Source organism: Gordionus sp. m RMFG-2023, chromosome 4, assembly GCF_954871325.1.
Source record: "Gordionus sp. m RMFG-2023 chromosome 4, tfGorSpeb1-WG-v2, whole genome shotgun sequence".
In the NCBI taxonomy this organism is placed as follows: Eukaryota; Metazoa; Nematomorpha; class Gordioida; order Chordodea; family Parachordodidae; genus Gordionus; species Gordionus sp. m RMFG-2023.
This window is the reverse complement of record NC_088778.1, coordinates 7846499-7869636: the sequence shown is the minus strand read 5'-3', so window position 1 is coordinate 7869636 and position 23138 is coordinate 7846499. Positions and strand designations below refer to the sequence as shown.

General features: G+C 26.9%; 2 protein-coding genes across 2 annotated transcripts; both read right to left on the bottom strand.

The window, feature by feature from the left end:
- Positions 1–611: 611 nt before the first annotated feature.
- On the bottom strand, positions 612–5715 carry LOC135928014 (UDP-galactose transporter senju-like). Its single transcript, XM_065464331.1, has 6 exons — positions 5635–5715; positions 5538–5584; positions 5223–5362; positions 4206–4424; positions 2112–2445; positions 612–1505 (listed from the first exon to the last, which is right to left on the bottom strand). Exons 3-6 carry the CDS (start codon positions 5346–5348, stop codon positions 1204–1206), a joined length of 981 nt encoding a protein of 326 aa, XP_065320403.1. The 5' UTR covers positions 5349–5362; positions 5538–5584; positions 5635–5715; the 3' UTR covers positions 612–1203.
- Positions 5716–19915: 14200 nt separating this feature from the next.
- On the bottom strand, positions 19916–22477 carry LOC135928190 (egl nine homolog 1-like). The gene is made up of 4 exons (XM_065464572.1): positions 22123–22477; positions 21964–22083; positions 21783–21919; positions 19916–20255 (listed from the first exon to the last, which is right to left on the bottom strand). The coding sequence occupies exons 1-4, from the start codon at positions 22435–22437 to the stop codon at positions 20168–20170; spliced, it is 660 nt and encodes a 219-aa protein (XP_065320644.1). The 5' UTR covers positions 22438–22477; the 3' UTR covers positions 19916–20167.
- Positions 22478–23138: the final 661 nt, after the last annotated feature.

Here is a 23138-nt window from a genome sequence, read left to right as displayed (position 1 = left end):
ACCCATCTATTCCTATCCCTTAATTTTTATTGTTAAATAATATAATCACCTTTTTTGTATAAATAATATATTGCATTTACTACATTTATAACGAAATATAATAGTATTTTAAATAGTATTTTATAGATTAAATATCGAGTAATTTTTTGGGGATAAACTGGAACGGAAAAATGCCCTTGTTCCGAGTTACATGATATTAAATAAATAGATAAAAATATTAATTGTTTTACAGGAATACTCATTCATTTTCTTATATAGCATTGGTATTTAAAATCTTTTTAGTATAAAGGTGTTTGAAAAAAAAGAATTAACATAGCGAAATTACTAATTAGAAGTAATTGATTAAAAACTATAAAACATGAAATAAAAAAAAAATTCAGATGGGGCTAAAAGGACCAGTATAAGATATTGCTATAAATATTGATATTATATTGTGATGGTTGTAAACAATTTAACAATTTTATAAGAAAGTTTAGCAAAAAATATTATTTTTTTACAGATTTTATCGAATTTTGAAAATAGAAAAAAAATGTATGAAAGATTAAAGAAAAGAATAATTATATTATATCTTTTCTTATTTTAAAAATAACTTTTATTAATAGACCTAATTCTTTCAATTTCAAAATAAATTATTATCAAAGACAAATACTTAATTTCTAGGAAAAGAATTGCTGCTAGAAAAAAACTTAAGGTCATTTTATAACGATTTTTGAGGATAAAATTTTTTGCTTAGTAAAAGGCTATAAAAATACATGAATTGAATCCCCCTTTTTTAAAAATGTACAAAGATTGAGAAAACCCTAAAATGTTAGTTTAATACCCAAACATATGTATAATGTGTCAAATGTTCAATTTTTAAAAAAGGTCGATTTTTTTAAAATGATGATCAAAGAAAATAATTCAGAGCTAATCTTTTGGTATGTACAATTCTATAAGTCTCATACTCATAACAACACTAAAAGCCGTAATAATAAAAATAACAATAGGCAGTGCAAGAATAAACGTTTTAAACTTCCCTCTAGTAAGTATATACAAAAAATCGTTATAAAAATTTAAGAAAAACACAAATACCTCCCGTCCTCCTTTACATTTATAGATTACTATCATCTAAGTAGGCGGGTTGGGGGAGACGTGTATAATACTTTTTTTTGTTTTTAAAAAAAATAGATTTTTATAAATAAATTTATCGTAAATTTGGTTTGCTTATTTTGTCACGGGATTAGCGCTGTAAAGCCACACAGAATAGAAGACCAAGGCTGTGGCTATGGCCGTTTTAAGTCCCCCAGCCGGGATACCCAAGATAAGCTTAGCTAACAAAGCCGTAAATATGATTTCTAATGCTGAAGCAAAATTTTTAAGGATAGAATCCAGATATTTGAGGAAAAAACTGGTTATAAGACCAATGCCGGCACCGTTGATAATAATGAATATTAGTGTCATGTCGGAAGCTATGACGTTGATCAAGTTAGAAGGATGATGGGTGGTCATTATACCGCTGGTAGTGCCTAATATTATATAATATATTGTAATTTAGGCGATCCTAGATATTATGATAATAGCTTTTTATATAACGAGTCATTTGTTTTTTTTGAGATTAAAAGTAGCTGAAGGAATTTGTAATTGAGAAGTATTCATTCCTCCGGTAAAACACTAACAAAAACAAATTTATAATGAGAATCCAGGATTCCAAATCTAGAATGCTAAAACTAAAATCGCTAAAAATTGGGAATCTGGCTTATATCTCCTAAAATAATTTTTAAAATAAATTTGAAATTAATATTACTTAAATTTAAATTAAGTTTTTCAAAAAAAATAATTAAAAATAGAGGAAATATAATCGATATTCCCAGTCAAATTGAGAGCAATGATAATATTTCCTATATTTTTTAGTGATTTTAATAAAAAAACCCATTTAAAATACAAGCGTTTACTTCACTGCATCTATTAATATTAATTTAAAATTTACTTAAAAATTGAAATATAAGCATTCCCAATTTTTAGCGATTTAGAACCTATTCAGAATCAAGTTATTGCACAAATCATTGGTACCTCAAGCTTAAAATTTATTCAAGCATCCTCACCTTCTATAAAACTTTAAATATATAATATACCTGTATATATTGCAGAAAAGATGGAGTAAAGGTAATTGCAAATCACAGAATCGAGATACATATAAACGTTTTGAATCATTATAGGTACCTCTTCGGTCGAATTTTTATCACTTAATTTTGTCATTTCGGTCACAAGACCCGGTGATAACGTCTCGCCATTCTGGAGATTTAAGGAATTTTCATTGTCCGAGATCATGAGAATTTTGGTTTTATGAGGGTCATCGATAAGGGGGGTGTGTTTGTGGGATGATTTATCTGGTGGAAGGAAAGTTTTTCCTGATTTGTTTTTGAGCAAAAATTCGTTGTAAACGCCGGCAAAACATGAGCAAAGGATCTAAGGAATATATTATAATAAATAATAAAATGAATATCCCTTCAATATTATCAATTTATTTTTATTTATATTATTCAACAACAACAAAAAAATATGGGAAATCAGATTTATAATTCTTATGCATTTTTTTCCCCTCATTAAAAAAAGGATAGTATGTCCTGAAAAGGCTTGGCCAGTATAACCTTCATTTTGAAATTTGCGAAATTTCGCATTTGAATTCGCAATTTTTAGCAAGTAAATTTATATAATAATGAATGTTGAGATTAGCGTAAAGTTTTGCTTTTCAATCAAGCCATAAGATTTCTTATAAATGAAAATAAACAAGATTTACTTATAAAATATGTTAGCATTTTTAGGTAAAATTCATTATAAAAATCTCTGTACTTAAGAGAAAAAAAATTTCGAACAATATTTGCTCAAAATTCTTTTGACTAATCACGACACCTTCATTCTAATCACAAAATAATAAAACTTTTAATTTAATCCTCAAATCAAACCTTAATCGGATGATATAATGATTGCCCTTATTTACATGGGATTGGAACAATATTGCCTATATTTATAATTATATAAATAAATAAGACCAGTAGATCTCGCCTTGGAGCATGCCATATATTTCAAAAATGACAGGTCGGGACATATAAAAAAATTTATAACCTCTCCGAGCCAGGCTTACAAATAAAAAAAAAATTTTTTTTTATACCCTTGTAAAAATGAATTTAAATTATATCAATAGAATCAGATGGGAAATACTAAAATGGATCGTTTTAATATTCATTTATACTGCTAATATATTCAATTTCCCTTTTGAAAAAATTTACAAAACATAGAGCCAAAATTGTGCTCCTAAAAATAAAAAAAATCCGAGTGGGGAAAATATTTACTTAAAATAACCGGGCCAGGGGTAAAAATTTCAACATAATGTATATCTTCTATAAAATTATATAACAAACTGGCAAATCATTGATGGGGTCTTTAGTTTGACTAGTCATCAGTGATATGCAATGATATTACTTTTTAGTTGAAAAAATATAAATATTATTTATTGAAAAAAAGCAAGATATAATTCACCAATATTTTATTTATTATCTACAATTAATTTAATTTTTATTAAATTTATGAAAAGTTAGTTATCATTTTAAGGTCTAAATTACCAATACAAAGTATCAGAGCACTACCCTACCCCAGTCATATCTAAAATAAATGAAAAATATTAACTCTTTTTAACAATGTACCTTATTTAAAATATGACATTAATATCCAGGTTAGAGCCCTATCTACAGGAACTTACCAATTTTCTTAAAAAATTTATTGGAGGCCTTTGCAGAAACTTGGGGAATGCATGAGGAATTATTTAACACCGAGTTTATAAAATTATTAAGGAGCAATCAATTTTATATTTAGCTTTCATAACAAAAGTATGATCGATATTAGTGTTGTTAAATGGTGCAACTTGGGTCTTTAAAAACGGCCCTATTAAGGTTTGGGGCAAAATTATACCATATAAGCCTGGAGATTTTGCTTATAGATAGCAGAAAGGTTTGGACCTCTATTTATTAAATCTCGAGGCTTATATAATACTATATTGGCTAAAATCTTAATCAGGCCATTTTTAAAAATCGAACTAAATTGGACCGTTTAACAACACTAATTCATACTATGGATATTGACATATTATCCTTATTTTAATTCAAACATTTTAATTCATAAATATATATATATATATAAATATTTCTTTAGAAAAATCATATTGAATTTACTTGTATAAAAATGAAAACCAGGTGCCAATTCAAATTGATTGAAGTTAATAAATTAAGCAATGAAGAAATGATGTAAATAGTGGCATGTTCTTTATTAGGGTTCAAAGTTTCAGTATGAATAGCTTCTGTGTTAAATTTAGCCTGTTTAATCACACATCCTAGAGTCAAAATTATGAGAGAAACCCATTGTTTTTTTGTCAATTTTTTACTAAAAAGTATCTTTATAAACAGTAAATTATTCAATGAGGTTAGATTATAAGAAATAGCTATAAATAATACAAAAAAATTGGGTTTTTCGATAAAATAAATGCAAATTGGAAATAGTCTCACATAATATTAACCTCATGTTTACTAAAAGATGCAATGGACAAAAAGGTTAATTGTATATTTTTTTTTAGATACTCAACATGAAAACAAGACTTCCAATTTTCATAAATCAACATGGTTAATTTGTTCGGTTTCCAATAAACAGAATTTACTTATTTAACATAGATATAATGCTTTAAAATTAAAATTAGCTCTTCCCCTTTCCTTAGAGTAATTAAATATATGTGCTATTAATGGATATGGGTGTGGTCTCAGTTTGATCCCTTTGTAATCAACCCACAATGAGCAGAGACCTCCAGGCTCAGTCCTAAGCTCTGCCTGTACAGGCCGGGCCATATTTTAAAAATTTAAATTATGGGCTGGGCTAGCCCTAAAAAATTTTTTTAAAGAAATATTCAGGCCAGGCTGTATATTTCCAAATATTTGGAATCACCTAGCTATAAAAATCAAAAATAAATAAAATATATTTTAAAATAAACTGGCTGGGCCTGAAATTTTTTTAAAAAAAATACGGGCCAGGCTGTACAAATGGTACCTCTGCAGGTCTCTGATTATGAGTATAAGTGTGTGTGGTTTTCTCACTTAAATTAGTCTAATTAGATTGAATGAGGAATACCTAGCATAGCTCTGTTAAATAATCAAAAGTAGAGAGTGATGTGCTTAAATCATGCAAGTATGAACTTTAAATACCTGGTATATAAGTCCAGTCACAACAACTCTAAATTGCAAAAGAATAAAATATGTTGTAGGGTCATAATTTGATAAATTAATAAATTGCAAATTATTGTATAAACAATAGAGAAAAGCTGGAATCATATACTTCACCAGAACTATATTATTTTTTAATAAGAAATATATTGTTGCATAAAATTAAAATAGGAAAAATAATATCACATGAAGCATAATCTAAATATTAGAATCTAAGGTAATATATTGTAGCAATAAATGGAATAACAATTGTAATATCTTTTTAATAAATCAATAGATATTATAAATAAAAGTAACCTTTTTTGTGTAATACACATTCGCTAATAAATCTATGAATACTTTGACTATAATAATTTTATAAAATTATTTTAAAAAGAAATGATTAAATAATTACTTTTTTAAGTATATAGCTATTGATGCAAATAGCTTTAAATATTCTGTAAGTAAAACTATGATCGTAGGATCATAACTATATTTATTGGTTGTTGATTTAGTTGATGTAATTAATAAACCTTTAAACTTAACGTTAGCAATTAAAGTATATATTATCAAACCTTGATTTATAAAAAGAATCATATATGTAATAAATATAACCACCGTAATATTTGATGGAAATAATTCTCTAAAATGGTGAAATATTGCATTATGAATTATTTTGAGATATGGGATCATATTGAGCTATATGATATTTTCATACCAAAATAATAAATTTAAACCAGCTCAGCTGTTTTATATTTGTAATCGAATGAACTGTGCATTGGTCAATATATAGCAATTTACTAATAATGCTAATTCAAAAAAAAAATATTGTAAACACCAATAACACACATTTTATTTACCTTCAATCCTAACTTATTTGCTGTGGTCAGAAGAAAATACTCTGAGCTTGGCTCCAAATCCAAAAGTAAAATCTAAAGGGGGAAATAAATAGACGTACCGCCTTAAGAACCAACGCTCTGTACATTTTTTAATTATAATAGGCTAAGTTTTAAGCTTCAAACTGCCCTAAATTTTGATACTATTTATTAATATTAACACTCATAGAAATTAATAAAATTCTCCAATATATAAATCGAGTCAGGGAATTTTATAAAAAATATTTGTATTTGTAGTATTTAAAAAAATAAAAATTATGTAAAGACGATTCAATAATTAATAAATATCAATAAAAATAAGTTACCCTTAATTTTATAATATATAAAGTGTTTTTAAATTTAAAAATAATTTCAACGTATAAAAAATATTTGGCGAATGTAAAATAGAGAAAAAAACTATAAAGATTATTAAGGGATTAAGAAATTAAAAAGATGCCTAAATTTATTGCAGTTTAGTGAAATAAATATATAGCCAATTGTCTACATTATGTAATTAAGAGATGAGATAATATTCTAGGAATCACGGACAAACTTGGATAAATAGATCCGGACAAAAATACTCATTGAAAGACAATAGGCAAAAATACCCCAATCCTAGAAATTTGTTTAATTTACAAAGGATCATTTTTAAAATGTTCGCCTATAAAAATTGGCATATTTTTGCCCAAGACATTTATGTCCGTGATTCATCTTTTAAAAGTCAGAGCAAATCTATATTATAATATTCTTTAAAAATATATCAAAAACATGTCTATTTTACTAATATCTTGGTACTTGAAGGCTTATACAATTTTCCTCCGAATAATATAAATTATATATTATGTAAATACGAATGTATATATATATATATATCTGTGGAAAATAATTTAGAATAATTTCATTAATTTGTTCCAATTAATACAAATGATAATGATACTATGATATTTTCTCATCACCCGATATTTTGTAGTACCATTCTTAAAACTATAGAAACTTTGATTTCAATAGTTATTATGGCTTAAATAATTTACAAAATTTAATTTAAAAAATGTAATGCATACCCTCTAATGGCGATACACTTATTTAATTTTATATTTTAATATCACCTTTTATTTTATTTTTTTTCATATATTAAAAAAAATCGTTGATAAAAAAAAATGTATTAGTAAAAATTTTCCAAGACAAAAAATATTTCTCTTTTAGGTCCTAGACAACGTGCTAAGATGAGATAAAGTAAACAATTTTTACCCAATTGAAAGACAGGTCCAAGCTCTTATTTCCAGAATTATAATAAATACATGGAATTAAAAGAACAAATAACTCTTATTCTATTTATAATGTTAAAAATATGGGAAAAAACATATCATTATTATAAATGTAATTTTATTTCATCAAAATACAACATTGTTAATAAGCTCATTAAATTCTCCTGTCTAAAGTCATAAATATCTTATCTTGCACGTTGGTCATAGACCTTCCCAAAATGAGCGAACGTGAATTATATCAAGGCCTATCCTTCATATAATTATGCCGATTTTTATCTCAGGATATCAACAAACCTTGTACCCAGATGAAACAAAATTTATGACTGGAACTGACCCTATTCCAATATAATAAATAATTTTATTTAGTGGAAGATAGAAAATATATTATAAGGAGAAATAGAATAGATATAAGAAAAAAAATACTATAGTGCTTTAAAAATTTCTAAAAAAAATCAAACGCATTAGCTTTCAGCGTTCATTGACATAAATCGAACACCTTCATGTTCACTTTCAAAAAAGGGAACGCGTTCACGCTCGTTCAAAATTTTATATTTTTTTTAAATTTAATTTAATATGTCATATTTTTTTAGCACAATATAATTAGACATGTTAAAAAATAATATAGTTTTATTTTGATAATATAATTATAAATATAATATAATATAGCGAATAAAAAGATATTTTTATTTATAAAATATTTTTCTTATTCATTTTTAATAATTATTATTTCCCAAAATTTTCATCTGATAACGCTTGACAGTTAATACGGCATTAGCTATCCTAAAAAAGGGCTCTACAGGGGCAGATGAGGAGATTGCGATATTATACTTAATAAACAACTCTTTTAACGTTGAGAATTTATTAAAAACATTTATGGTTATTATTTTGTCCTTTGCTTTAAAAAATTGAGATAAGTCATCCTTCTCCAATCCATCCTCTACTTCCTAGTCAAAGAAAGGATATTTCGAAATTAACAGTTGTTGCAATATCATTTCCAGTGTTTTCAATGCATTTTTCATAACGCTATAAATTTATTTTTATAGGTTAGTTCTGTGGAAATTTTATCTATGGCCATTGAAGCTTTTATACTGGATGTATAATTGCAGATAACACATTGATCTTCATATATATGTTCAAATCTTTAAAAAAAATATATATGTAATTAATTTGTTAGTGATAGGTTTAATACCTTTTATTAATTTTATTTAATACTGCGATCCATGGTTGACCATATTTTAAGCTATTAATTTTTTTAATTTTAAAATAACTATCGTTATTGATGGGGTCGCCCAAATGCATTTTTTCTTCAAATTTAATTATTTTACTTAGTTATGCTCTAATATTTAAAATAAAATAATTAATATTACAATCAAATGTCGTTTTAAATTGGAACTTACTGATATAATACTTTTTGGGCACAATTTTCATTTGGTAAGCATTGAATTAGTTCCTTCAATATAGGATGTTACTGTAAAATATTTATCATATTTGAACCATGGTAACATTAATTTATCTGATTTTGAATTTTCAGAATCAGATGACGATGATGAAATAATAATACCCATGCTTTTGTTAATCTATTAAATTAAAATTAAACAATAATATTAAAATTAAATATATTATGATAATGGCGTGTTGAAAAAATTGATATGTGAAAAAGGAAAAACAGTTAATTTATATAATATAAGACTTTCTTCTTAAAAAATTCGGATTAATATTAAATATAAAAAGTGTTTTTAAAACTGAACGAACGTTAAATTCGAACGCGTTCGTCATAAAAAATGCGTTAATGTTCAAAGTTAGTCAAAAATAAAAGGAATGCCGTTCATTATTTTTTCCCAAAAAACGAACTTTGTTCACGAACGCGTTCATAACACATTTTTCCTAATAAAAGATTAATAGATGCAAAGGAAAATATTTTGATTACATTGTTAATATGTACTATCTTTATCTTAGAACATTTTTTTTAAAATCCTCTCATATGAAAATAGAATGAGGCCCATAAATTTTTGAACATTAAAATTTTTATTTTCTTTTTGTATGTATTTTTTCTTTTAGCTTACGTGTTATTTTATTTATCTCTTGAAGAGGGAAACTAGGAATTAGGTATGTCCAACCTGGTTTGAATTTTAATTCAATATGGGCATAAAGTTAATGAAAAGATTTGTTGACAATTAGATCTATTCTTGGGAGGTTAGTCATAGAGGAGTCATAATTTTTTAAAAAAAACCCTATTTCCGATGAAATAATTCGACAAGAATATTAAATTAAGATTTTATATTTAATTATCTCTAGGTTTTCGGACTTAGTATAGGGGAGGGGGGTTTGGTGGGTAAGTGGAGTAATTTTTGTAAGTTGAAATCTTTTAAAAAATAATTATGCCCGACACTAAATATAATTAATTACCCGTTATTCTTATAGGATATGGTAAAAAAAATTTCTATTTAATCTAAAAGTGAACAGAAATCATTTTTTATAAGAGAGGGAAAACAATACAGACATAGGTCACGTTTAAACAATTAATTTGTTTAAAAAAAATTGTCTTCTTTTTAAATAAAAAAAAAGGGAGTAAAGAAAGTATTTAAATGGATCATTTTTTTCTTATCTTAAACATGAATGTATTATGGTCCAATTCTGAAATTGCCGTTGCAAAAGTTGATTTATTTAAATTAAAAACCATTTTTAATATACCTACCCCAAACCTTTAATTAATTCTACACATACCACTTTCTTTAATCCCTACTCCCTACTTCTGATACTTGTTTAATTTTAAATGTATTTCATCCAATTAAGAAAGCTCCAGTTGAACATTCCTTGTGTTGAGCTTTTATCACAAACACCAACACCTTCTTCATTGAGGTTTGATTTTAATAATTAGGTTTTGAGCTAAGTTTAATATTAATTTATTGAAAAATAATAATATTGATTCATCATTTTATGATTTTATTTTAACGATTTCAAAATATTGAATTTGGGGCAAATATTATTTATTTAACAAAAAAAAATATGGGTAATAAATAGATAAATAATTTTAATGTAAAAATTATTATTTTTTATTGATTTTATAATTAATTTTTTTTTATATTCTCACATCTGTCCCAAATTTGCCGACAATCTTGTTAGTAAAAAAAATATATTATTTTGAAATTTAAATTTAAATTTTTAATGACATTTTTATGAAATATAATATTTTTTGCCTTCCACCTAGGGTTATAAATCCGCTTGTTTGAAATTAATGGATTGCCTTGCGTTACGTAATTATTAAAAAATTCCAGATTTATTATTATTCCAATAATAAGATGTTTTCCCCTTTTACGAGCTTTCCTATCTTACCTGAAACTTCGTCAAGAAAAACTTTTTATTTTAAAGCGAATTCGGGAAAAATCTTTCTTGGAGGAATCATAGAGGTAAAATTTTTATTTTATACAACGAGATTTAGATCATTAGGATTGCATAAATAAATTTATATTAATTTTACTAAAAAATATAAATTACAAAGTGTAATATTTAAGGTCAAGAATTTCTTCTTATTTTTTTTTTTAATTGTACATGTATACCCAGTACTAGTGATCTACATCGGGCCTAATTAATATTAGGCCCAGCCCTGCCCGAACCTGATTATTTTAAATAGAGCCGGGCCTAACTTTGCAGATACCCAGTACATCATCAGGATTTAAAATGAGGAGGGGGTGTTGCCACTTCAAGTCGGGGTCGATTCAGATGTTTCTTGGCGCGGGCTCAAAAATTTAATAAATTTGTTATGGCTTGGCTAAGGTTAAGATATTTTTTTTAAATCCCGCCAGGGCTTCCATTTTTAATAAAATAAAATGATAATTAATTCTCTAAAATTAGGACGAAGCATTTAGCGATTTTTATTTAAACTTTTATAAAAGTACTTTATAATGAATTTGCGATTAAAAACAAATTTCAATATATATAAAATATTATTTTTACCCCCCCCCCCTCCCTTAAAATTTAAAAAAAACAAATATCGTAATGCAAAATCCATCTCATATGACCCCGACCCAAGTCTCCCCTATTCAAAAATAATATTTCGTGTTAGTTGAACATTTGCTTATAGTAAATATGAATAACCATAGTAAAAAATATTTCTTAAAAGTTAAAACACTACATACATACCTCAATAAAGATGGGAAATTTAATTAATTTCTACTAAATGTTATGTTGGTGGAGAAAATAGACATTAGAGATCAGCGCAGCTCAGTTTTTCTGAAAACCTGGCTAGTTTGTGGGCTAAAGTTGAGCCGATCAGAATTTGCAATTCTAGCTAAACCTTGTGATAATGCAAATTTATGAACTTCAGAAAAAAATTATTATTTTCCGGACCGGCGGGAGAATTTGTGCAAATTTTATTTTTTAATGACCGGGCAAAGAATTATATGGACCAGGTCAAAACACTGCTTAAAAGAGTGACGGACTACTTTGGGCCGAACGGTGCTTGTATAGAATATACAAACCACGGAGACATGTATAATTAAATAAATAAACATTAATTCTTGATCTTAAATTTTTCCCTAAGTAATAGTTTTATTTTATTTTAAAATACACAATACAGATTTATTTTCCGTAGATTATATTACTATACATCTTTTTTCCTCAGTTTTTTATTCTTAGTTTTTTTTTCTTTTATTAGATTTTTTAAACAATAATTAATAATTGGATTAAAAAATTCAAATACATATTTTGTCGCGTATTAAAATTAATTTATATCTTTATAGTGGTTTAGTTTACTCGAAAGAAAAAACTTGAAATTCAGTATAACCCATTTTCTCTGTTATTAACATTTTCAGTTTATAATTTTTAAGGTTTCACGCCACCCTTAAACTTTAATTTTTTCAAAAAGAAACATATAGATTTAGATAAATAAATAAAAGAAATCAAACGATTCATTCCCTATGGAGTCCAACTACCCTCACAATAACAAACGAGATTGGATCCATGAAAGTTCTTATGATAGGAGTTCGAAATTCGCGGATTACAATGTTAAAGCTAAGAAATTGAGCGAATTTTGGAGAACCTTGCCAGTCCTGCTCTACTTATCGGTTATAGTTGGTTCTATCATATGGGTAGTTACCTTGGGCGGAGCCCAAAACGATTTTAAGGGATTTTGTGTGTTGTTCGCTAATCTGAAATACACTCTTATAGGTTCAATCGACGAGTCCTATTTAAATATGGATTACGGTGCCATGGTAGATAACAATACCGGGCAAGTCAATCAATCTATCATACACAATAATCTCTATGTAGGAATAAAGAAATTTGTCGAAGAAAACACAGAGAAACACATTAATTATAGTATTATCGCCTCCAAGAACGGAAGTCTGGTGGGAAAATCCAAACGACAACTAAATACCAAACTCGTTAATTCAAGCTTGAAAATTAATAATAATTTTAATTATTTGCCTTTTTTGGGAAAAAATGACACGCACATTTATCCCTCCAATAACTCATTACACGCCCCTATCAACTATTACCATCCATCTTACGGCGAGTATAACGCGATTGGCAGCCATAGAAAGTTAGTTTCCATAGCCTCGATCGACTATATTTATACCTCATGGGGTCCGGTTTGCATATGCAACTTCTGCATATATGTAGGAGTAGCTTCCCTTTTCATAGCCTTTCTTTGTTGCATGTTTTTTTCGCTATGTCAGATCGGAAAACATCAGCATTCCATGTAATTACTATGTGATTATATAATTTATAAAAAAAAGAAAAGTAATGAATTGAAAGAATGAAAGTTATTAGTTAAAAATAATGAACAAATTATACGCTATTTGATTTGTTGCTTTTTTATGAATAAAATAAAACATAATAACTTTGAAAATTTGGATACAGATAATAAAAAAAATCATTAAATTATTTGTGGAAGAGAAGCCTTTCTATTATTCGATCGAGTTTCGCATCACACGAAATTATTCTTATTTTTGAAATTTTTTATATTTTTAATATTTTAAAACAAATCGATCTTCGAATTGAGTAATTGCGAATATGAACAAGAAATTATTCGATTCCTATTAATAATACAATATTCTATTCGAAAATTAGGTATTTTTGTAGGTCTATATAAAGAATCGCAATAAAGGCGATATCTAAAAAATATTTTTACTTTAGTATGATATTTTCTCAACAATATTTTCTCGACTGTTTTAAAAAACAAGCATACACTATAATTTTCTTCCGAATCATCTCAAGTTGAGGGCAATAATTAGAATAAGATTTTCAGATAGCAACATCTGGCTAAAAGTTTTATTTTTATTAGGGGAGGATCGTGTTACCTGGCTGTAAAAAAAATGTAAACATTTATCATTTGTGATTGGTTAGGGTATATTAGGAAATAGGTTTCTTTCCTTATATTATAAATAAATAATATATAAATATTGGAATTTATATATTTATTGTTAATCGATCATTTTTAAGTATGTCAAATTATGACTTACAATTCATCCTTCAAACTAGGCCTATTCAAAAATGAATACGATGATGAATTGAATAATTTACTATTCGTAATTATACCAATCGAATAAGAATAGTATATTTTACTATTCGTACGAATACTGAATGATTCAATTCGAATTCTTTTTCGAATAGGCCCACTTCGAACGTATTCGCTTCAGTTTATACAAGTTTTATTTATAATTATATTCTATTATTACTATTTTTTTGTTAAAAGGTTGGAACGACCTTCCAATCTCGTTTTACCTTCACTCCTGATAAGCTTCATTTGTTCTCTCTTGACCGTCATTTCTAGTTGGATAATATCGAAAGGTTTTCATCTGTGGTGTAGAAGTGTCGAAGGAGGCCCATTGAAATCGTTAGTTATCTTCATTAATAAATAAATAGAAAACACAATTAGAATGGCAACCTATTCAACCAGATCTACTTGATATTGGCATCAGAAGGGAAGGATAGAAAGAATGCTTAACACTCTCCGTGTCATGGTTTCGTCTTATTCCTAGTCACAAAGCTGTTTATATAGCTTTCTCTAAACAGAATATATATTAAAAAGGGGGTTTATTTTCTGAAAAGACTGGTTAAACAATAAATTCAAAAAATAAAACTGGGACCTGGCCATTAGTGGTGCAAAATCGATCCATTTGAGCCGATTTTTAAAAACTACCAACTAATACTTTCCCCAAGAAAATATTGTCTATAAGCTTCCAGATTTCGTTGAAAGATGTCCAAACCTTTGTGACATCTATGAACAAACAATCTTCAGGCTTGCATAATATTTTTCCGGATAAAATACTTAATATTTTTAAAAAATCTTTTTAGATAGAACGATTTTGCATCACTAATTGCCATAAATGCACCCACCACTAAGTTAAAGAAAAATTATCAAAAAAAAATTTTTTCTCTTTTTTAAATAGGTTTTAGATTTATCCATAAAACTTAGAACACCCATCTAAATGAAAAAGCACATGATACCTCTAAATTTAATTTAAATATTATACTTAGCCTAAACTCTTTACACACATGACATGATAATTATCATTTAAAAGGTATATAAATATAATATAAATTTTTTAATATATTTTTGATAAAAAATATCATCTATTGGGTGGGCGGAAAACAGATGCCGTGAAGTACAAAATTTCATATGGATTAACAACGAACAACATATTTTGAACTCAAAGAAAATGGGGCAATTTTATAACTTTTTGCAAATCGCGGAGGTTTTTTAAAAAAAATATATATACTATTTTACCTCTTAAAATATCAATTCTAACTTGTATCTTAAAAATTTTATGTATCATTTTAAAACGTGAAATATATCATTTAACACCTGCAAAGTGGATGTGACCCATTCAACTACATGCATAATATATAAAAAAATTGGTTTTGGAGACTTAGTCTTTATTGTATATATATATATATATATATAAACCCACAGGGTAGATATGCATGACATGCAGCTATTAATTCAATAATTAGCTGTGGTCTAACGATGGTCCGTATACCAAACATTCTGTAACATACTAATTTATCATCAAACTATAATCCTAGGGCAGATGGTTTTTCACTATCTTGATTTTTAGGTAAATCCTTAATTAAAATTTACAAGAGTCTTCTTTACAGAAAATATCAATTCGAATTCGTATTTTTATACCAATTTTTATCTCTCCCCTTGGATATTATGCAAAGCGCAACTTTAAGTTTTTTTAAAAAATATAGGCCATATTTAAAATATAATTATTATGGTTGTTTCTTGGGAACTTGTAGTCCCAATTTCGTTTTTACAGAAATGAGCTTTTCATATATGTAAGGATTTAAAATGATATTAGTTAAGTTTAAAACAATACTTTATTGGTTCAAAATGATACACTTTAAGTAGCATGTCGATCCGATAGGCAATAACGGTTCAGTTTTATGCTGTTAAGTGGCCCGATTTAGCCAATTTTTATAAATGTAATGTTTAGGCCAAGAGTGAATTATCGCTTGGAGATTTTTCTCGCATATGGCGGGATGATTTGGACATCTATCGGCGAAATTTCGAGGCTTAGGTAATAATATTTTGGGCCCCTTAACAACATTAGGTTAATTTTTATTCCGGTTTCTAGTGTAAGAAAGGGTTAGTTCCATTTTCTCTATTTCTCAACAGATTTATATCGATTCATTTCGGTTTAGAAATTTTTTATCAGGTTCGTTTTTGTAAGTTTTGGTTCCTTTTTTAAAAATTAATCATAAAATATTATATTAATTAAACCCACAATAATCCGATAAAAATATTATAAAAACAGAAAAACTTTAAAAATAAACAAAAATTGACTAAAAGTTGAATTTATATTTTTTTTATCTAAAAGTGAAATAAGAAAAAGGGAATATTAAATAACATAACCACATATAAATTTATTCTTAAAATCTGGAGGGAGAGAAAAAAATTATGACAATTAGAATAACATTAGATTTGAAGTAACTTTTTTTCTTTTTCAAATTGTAAGGGGGGGGGGGGGGGCTAAAAATTCTTCCAAGTAAACGCCCTTCACTACTCCTGGCGTATTAATATGTAAGCCGGATTTTTTTTTTATTTGCCTCTATATTTAAGTTTTAATGAATTTGAACTTTAGATTTATTGATTTTACTTGGCTGGATTTAAGAAAATTTCCATTTTTCAAACCTAGCCCAGATTTCTAATTGTCATTTAAAACCCGGCCCTGGGTTTTAAAATAATTTTGGCTATATTTTGTATAAATGATTTCTTCAGGGAAAAAATTGAAGATATGAGAAATTGATGAATGTTGTCCCGCATGTGCTACTTGTGATGCACATTCGCTTTTTGAGCCGATTTTTAAATATGAATAACTCTATATTTTAATCAGAAAAATATTGCCTAAGCCTCGAGATTTATCTAATAGATGCTTAAACCTTTGTGTTATCTATGAGCAAATTATTTTTTATGGATAATTATTGAGTTAGCCCTTTTTAAAAATCGGCTTAAATGGAGCAATTTTGCATCACTATATCCGTCTTTTTTAACTGGTATAATAATTGATACAATTTTTAAAATTTCAGCAAGCAGAGAAATGGAACAAAAGAGATCAGTAATCCATATTCTAGGATTTATTTTCTCTTTGTATACCAAAAAAAACAATAGGTAGCCTCCTGGTTGACTTCCTTATTCTGGATCTGTTGCACTCTGTTATTGATGGTGCGATTTTTCGGTGCGATGGATTTTTACGAGGCACCATTTACTCCCCAAGATACATTATTAGATAAGGAAATTGCCGACCATTACAATTCCCTCTTAAAAAATTCGACTGGAAGGAGATGTGCCACTAGCGAAACAGAGATGGACAAAGAAATATTCGAAAATATAGCTAGAATTTTCTATGCTAAGTCTTTAAATAGTGAGCTTTTTTTAAATAAAAAAAAATTAAATTGCTACTAATTTAATTTTAAATGGTGACAGGATTCTCTTTTTTTTTAAATCTTAGGTCTAGTAATTTAAATAAAATTATCTACCTATCTGATACTTGTGCTCTTTTTTAACCTCAGGGAACTTCTATCAGAATGGTGGGGGGGGAAGGGGTTCTGAAGCAAGATTATTATTGACTTCATTGAAATTGTAAGGGGGAGATTATTATTGACTTCATTGAAATTGTAAGGGGGTAAAAAGTTATGAAGACCCTATTGTCAATTGACTAAAAAATTGGAAGGGGGAGGAGATATATTTGATTTGAATGTCCTGTTTTTTGCTAATTTTGATTTGGGAGGCGTAATTGACTTAGGTGGATGTAGAAATCCCTATGTATCCTAATATAGTTGTCCAATCTTACTTTAATGCCAGACATCCATTTTAGAGATTCTAGATTATACTTCAAGCAGGAGTAAAAAAATAAGTGTTCTGGTTCCTACAAAAAATGGTTCTCGTTTTTCCGGGCTCAGGCTCTGTTAAATTTAAACATTATTAAGTCTTCTAAAATGAATTGCCAAAAATTTAACAATTATATATACATCAGACCTTCATGGGCAGGGCTGGCCAGAAAATGGGTCTGGGATGGGTCTATCGGTCTTGGTTTAAAAAAAATAAATGGGCTTGGGACTAAAAAAGACTTTCATTTCAGTTTAGCTTATTTAAAGAATATCTAATAGGACAAATATAACAAAACATTATAATTTCAATAATATTATTTATACGTAGCCGTTATCTTCTGTTTATATTTGTAGTAAACTCCGTTTCTTGTCATCTTTTTATTTAAAACAGTTACTAACATAAAAAAAATATTGCGATTTTCTAATAATAAATTTAAGTATTGCAAATAAAATGATTGTCTAAATACAATAAATTATTGTTTATTTTCATTGAATACAATATAAATTAAATTTTTTGATGTTTTGGACGAAATTAATCAATTGTTTTGTACAGCTAAAATCAAAAGTGGTGAAAGAAGCATGATTTGTTTTAACCTAAATTAGCCAAATGTTATTCCAACATCAAATGCTTCCAGTGAATACAATTTCAGCACTATTGGAAGGGTTTTTGTATAAACAATGAAGGACAAATTTAAACAGCTTGTTGATAACATATTATTTTAAATGATAGTTTGAAATTATATATTAAAATTTAATATATATTATTCTTATCAAAATGATATAAAAATGGGTTGACGGGCCTGGGCAAAATTTGAAACTTTTTTAAAAATATTAAATGCGGGCTTGGGCCAGATTAAAAAGTAGAAGCCCATAAAGGTCTCTGATATACATTAGTTGCAATTTTTGGAGAGATGGCAACTGTAGGTACTTATATTTTGAAAGAAGGGCCTGGTTTTTAGATTTCACCAGGGTCCAAATGGACTAATATCTAAAGGATCAAAGAAATCGGAGTTTTAAGAATAATTTTTTTTTATCACAAATCTTAAATATAATATACTAATATTTTGTTGATAATTTTAATCATGTTTTTTGTTTAACACTCCCCTCCCCACCCCGTTTTTTATATTTGCATAAAACAGTTTTTTTTACACCACTACATATACAGAAAAACTCTGATTCACTTTCTTTAATTTTTTTCCCTCCTTTTACCATTAAGAATTTAGGTCCTGAGAAATCTTATTAAGTTATCCAAATACTAAAAGAGCCATTTAAGTAATATTCATAGTTTTTTTTAAATTTTATAAATATTTTCGAGTTTTGATGTTTGTTCTCCTTAAGATGGCTAAAATCATTATTTAAAATTGGCTAAATCGAACCGTTTAGCAGCATTGCAGCCCTATTTAAAATTGAAAAAATGATATGATTAAGATCCTATAATGATTATTCTATTTATTTATTTTTAAAAAATTAAGAAGATATTCAACAAGGATTCAAACCATTGAAGATAGATAAATTAAAAAAAGGCAAAGATTTGGGTGTCGGAAAAGATGATGAAAATAATGACGAGGTTCAAGCCAAATCCGAAATATTTAGGACCCCACCAGAATACGCCTGAGGGAAATCATAAGAATCTCAAAAAATATCGGATTTTTTAAATAAAATATATATAACACGATCTGATACGAAAGATTTATTGTTAAAATCATAAAAAACTCCTACTCTATGCTTTTTTTCATTAGGAATTTATAATACAATATTCTACAAATAAATTTGCCCTCGAAAATAAACTTTTCAAAGATTTAATTTATTTAATATGGTTTTACGATTTTTTTTGTTAACGAACGAATTATTTTCGTTTATGATTTGCCGATAGGGTGTCCTAGTTCTAGCATCATTTTTATAAATAAGAATTAAGAAAAAAATTAAATCAAGCTAAAACGCGGCAGTTTGGACACTATTTTTTGAGATATTTTTTTTTAGACAACGATTTTGACATAAGATTGTGATATTTAATATTCTTTTAAAGTGTGCTATTCCTATTGATTTAAATCCAAAAATCCCTATTCTGATCAGAACAATTTATTAAAAATTTTATCAAGAAAAATGTAGAGTCCAAGACACGGCCTAAATGTTTATTTTTCATAATAAATTATATTTTTATATAATATAAATATTAAAATAATAATTTATCATAATTTTTTTTTAAATCTTTGACTTGCAAATTTATTTTTGGCGCTATTTGAAGCTTGTGTATATAATATAATTAGGTAATTGCGCACACTGTGATTAAAATTATATATTAATTAATATTATAAATAAATAAATCTCAGAATCAGAATCGTCTAATCTTACGAACTCGTACATTTATATTTCTATATCACAGATAGATTAATATTATAATTCTTCCCTAATATTATCATGATGATAATGATATTTTTGGTTTGTATTATGCACAATTCGTTTAAATTATCATTTATTCTCGTTTAATTATTTGGTATTTGCATTCTTGATTCGATGTCTTTATTTCATCTTCATCTAAATACCATACCGTTATAGCGAACCTAATAGAAAATAATAATAACAATATAAAATACTTTTTTTTTAATTAAAAAGAAGAAAAAAATTATGATATTTTCAAATAAATTTTATTATAGATTTGCAAATTATTAATTTTTTGACTGTGGGTAAAATCCTAAATTCTAATCATCACAACTACTTCACTCAAGAGTAAAGTTGTAGCAAAATAATGATAAAGGAATATGTTTCTATAAAAGAATGCAATCAATAAATTTATTTTGAAGAATATTCTTGAAACTTAAACTGTCTTACCATAATCTGATTTACTGGTTTTCAAAAGGGTTTTACATTTTATATTATAAATAGAATATTTCAATACTTGGAAAAAATATATCTAAAACAAATTATTTGATACAAATACAAATAAAGGTAATTTTTTGTATTACTCCAAATTATTCATAAGTATCCAATAAGTTTTTCGGTTAATGATGCTTACTACCAAAGGTAGTACCGAATGAATCATGATTTTACAATTTTTACTTGATACATACTACCAAATATCAAAATTTATTAAAATAAGACCCTTATTATTTAACATATATCATAACGGAATAATGTGGTCGAGTCCGGCTTCCCATATATCGTGCCCCAAGGATGGAACCACCAAGTTAGATTAAGAAGAAAATATGATCATTGTTGGGATTCAAACCCATAACCATCAGATTGTAAGCAACACTCTTGCCGACTAGGCCACAGACGTTTTTTAAAAATCATGATTTTTCAAATATATATTAAAAATACATTTGGTAGTGCCTATTCAAATGAAAAATAAACAAAATACAAATTTGATAGGTAATACTTTAAGGTAGTAAGCATCATTAACCAAGTTTTTCCTTGTGAAAATATTTTAAAAAGTTAAATTTAATTTTTGTATGTGCATTTTGATTTATACTGTGAGTCAATTTGGAAATAAAAATTATTTCAATGTTTTATCATAATTTTTCAACAAATGTATTTGACTGTTTAATAAAGTTATGTAAGTTCAGTATAAGAGTCTCCTTTATAATTTTTGTTTTTTTTGTGAAGAAAAACATATTACATAATTAAAAATTCTTTTCCAATAAATGTTAATTCCATGCATGCTGGCTACTCTATGAAAGGAATGAAGATATTGATTGGTAAATAATATTGATAAATTTTATAAAAATAATTATATATTGCATTTTATATAAGCTTTAAGAAGTTTTAAAAATTAATATTAAATGTTATATTATAAGTTTCATTCATTTCAATTCAGTCAAGGTTTGTAAAAAAAAATATTCAAACCCTTTAGGCTAAATCAAGATTGGCATATATTAAATTAGCACAAGTCTACTATAGACAATACAAATCTCAAATGTCTTGCCTAAATTAAAAGTCTCTTGATATATAATTTAAACCTTAATTAAATGATAAAGATTGAATTAATTACTCTATATCATTATACATCATATTTAAAGAAATAAGGGAAGATATGATATTGAATATATTTTAAATAATAAGAAGAAAAAGTCATAATCTATAATATAAACCTGGTTCTAAAAGATGGTTCTACTTCATGGGGATTTCTACTATCTGACCAAAACAAAATAAGTCTATCAAACATAGGCTCAATGATGGGTTCTGCATCTATCATTGAGGGGTACAATCTTAAACAACCACCATCTCTCTATGATTTAAATAAAAAATAATTTTAAATTATATTAAGAGTACCTCACGATCCCAATCATTATTCAAATAATAAATTGTGGTAATGCATCTACCATCTTTATAGGGATTATCAACATGTTTTAGATATTTGGTCCCGTTTCTAGGGTATATGGATATCATAGCCTAAAATATAAGTTGTAAAAAAAACATAAAAAATTATACCTTAGTTCTTCCACTTATATTCTTGGCTAAATCAGTTTTACATTCATATACAATGCTATCAACTTTTTTGATATAATTGCGTATAAAATAACAATATTTTTCGTCGCCTTCAACCCAGGTAATTTTATCACCTCTAATAGAAGGGTTTGTTGAAAGAACTTGTCCCTCTACAAAGGGTTGCAAATTAATAATACTATTCACTTCTTTTTGGACTTCCTTGGCTAATATATAGCCCAAAAAATTGTCTAATACGCATAATCCATACGAATTTAAACAGTTCGTGACATAATTTAACAATTCTTGAAGCTCGCTCATTGATATTTACATAGAATATTGTGCCCTATAAAGTTAGATGACATAAAACAATCAATTATGTTTGACATAAATTGAAATAGCACTTAGATAAGAAGAATATTTTTAAATAAAATAAAAATAAGTTGTAATTAACACATGGTGAGATTTTGGTAGATATTTAAAAATTATTAAGATAACGAATTTATTTAATACATAAATATGTAAAAAATTAAATAATATAATATTAATCTATGTCCCGTCATAGTTACTGGAATTTCCATTGCTGCATACTAGTTTTTTATTATGTCATCTGTTTCAAGATCATACAATATCGCACTTTTACGTTGAGCCACTATCCCTTCATGCTATCACACGGTCTTTAATTTTCTATCCAAACATTTGTTCAAATTCAAGGCTTAACATTGGGGGCGGCTAGCTTTTATAAAATGGGGTGCTAAAAGGAGCTAACTGATTTTAAAAAAGTACATGGGTTTATTGTTCTTCCCATACCCTTCTCCCCCTTTCAAGGTTCGTCCAACTTTTTCCCGACCTTCGACCGGGTTTATGACCATAAATTTATATCTCCTACTATAATTAATTTTATTATACATGTATTTCCGCCCAATTATAATATAAATGTAGAATCTAACTCAAATGCTTTACTCTCAAAACAAAACGAAAAATTATTAAATAACTCCATTCTAAATGTTTTTATCTTTGAT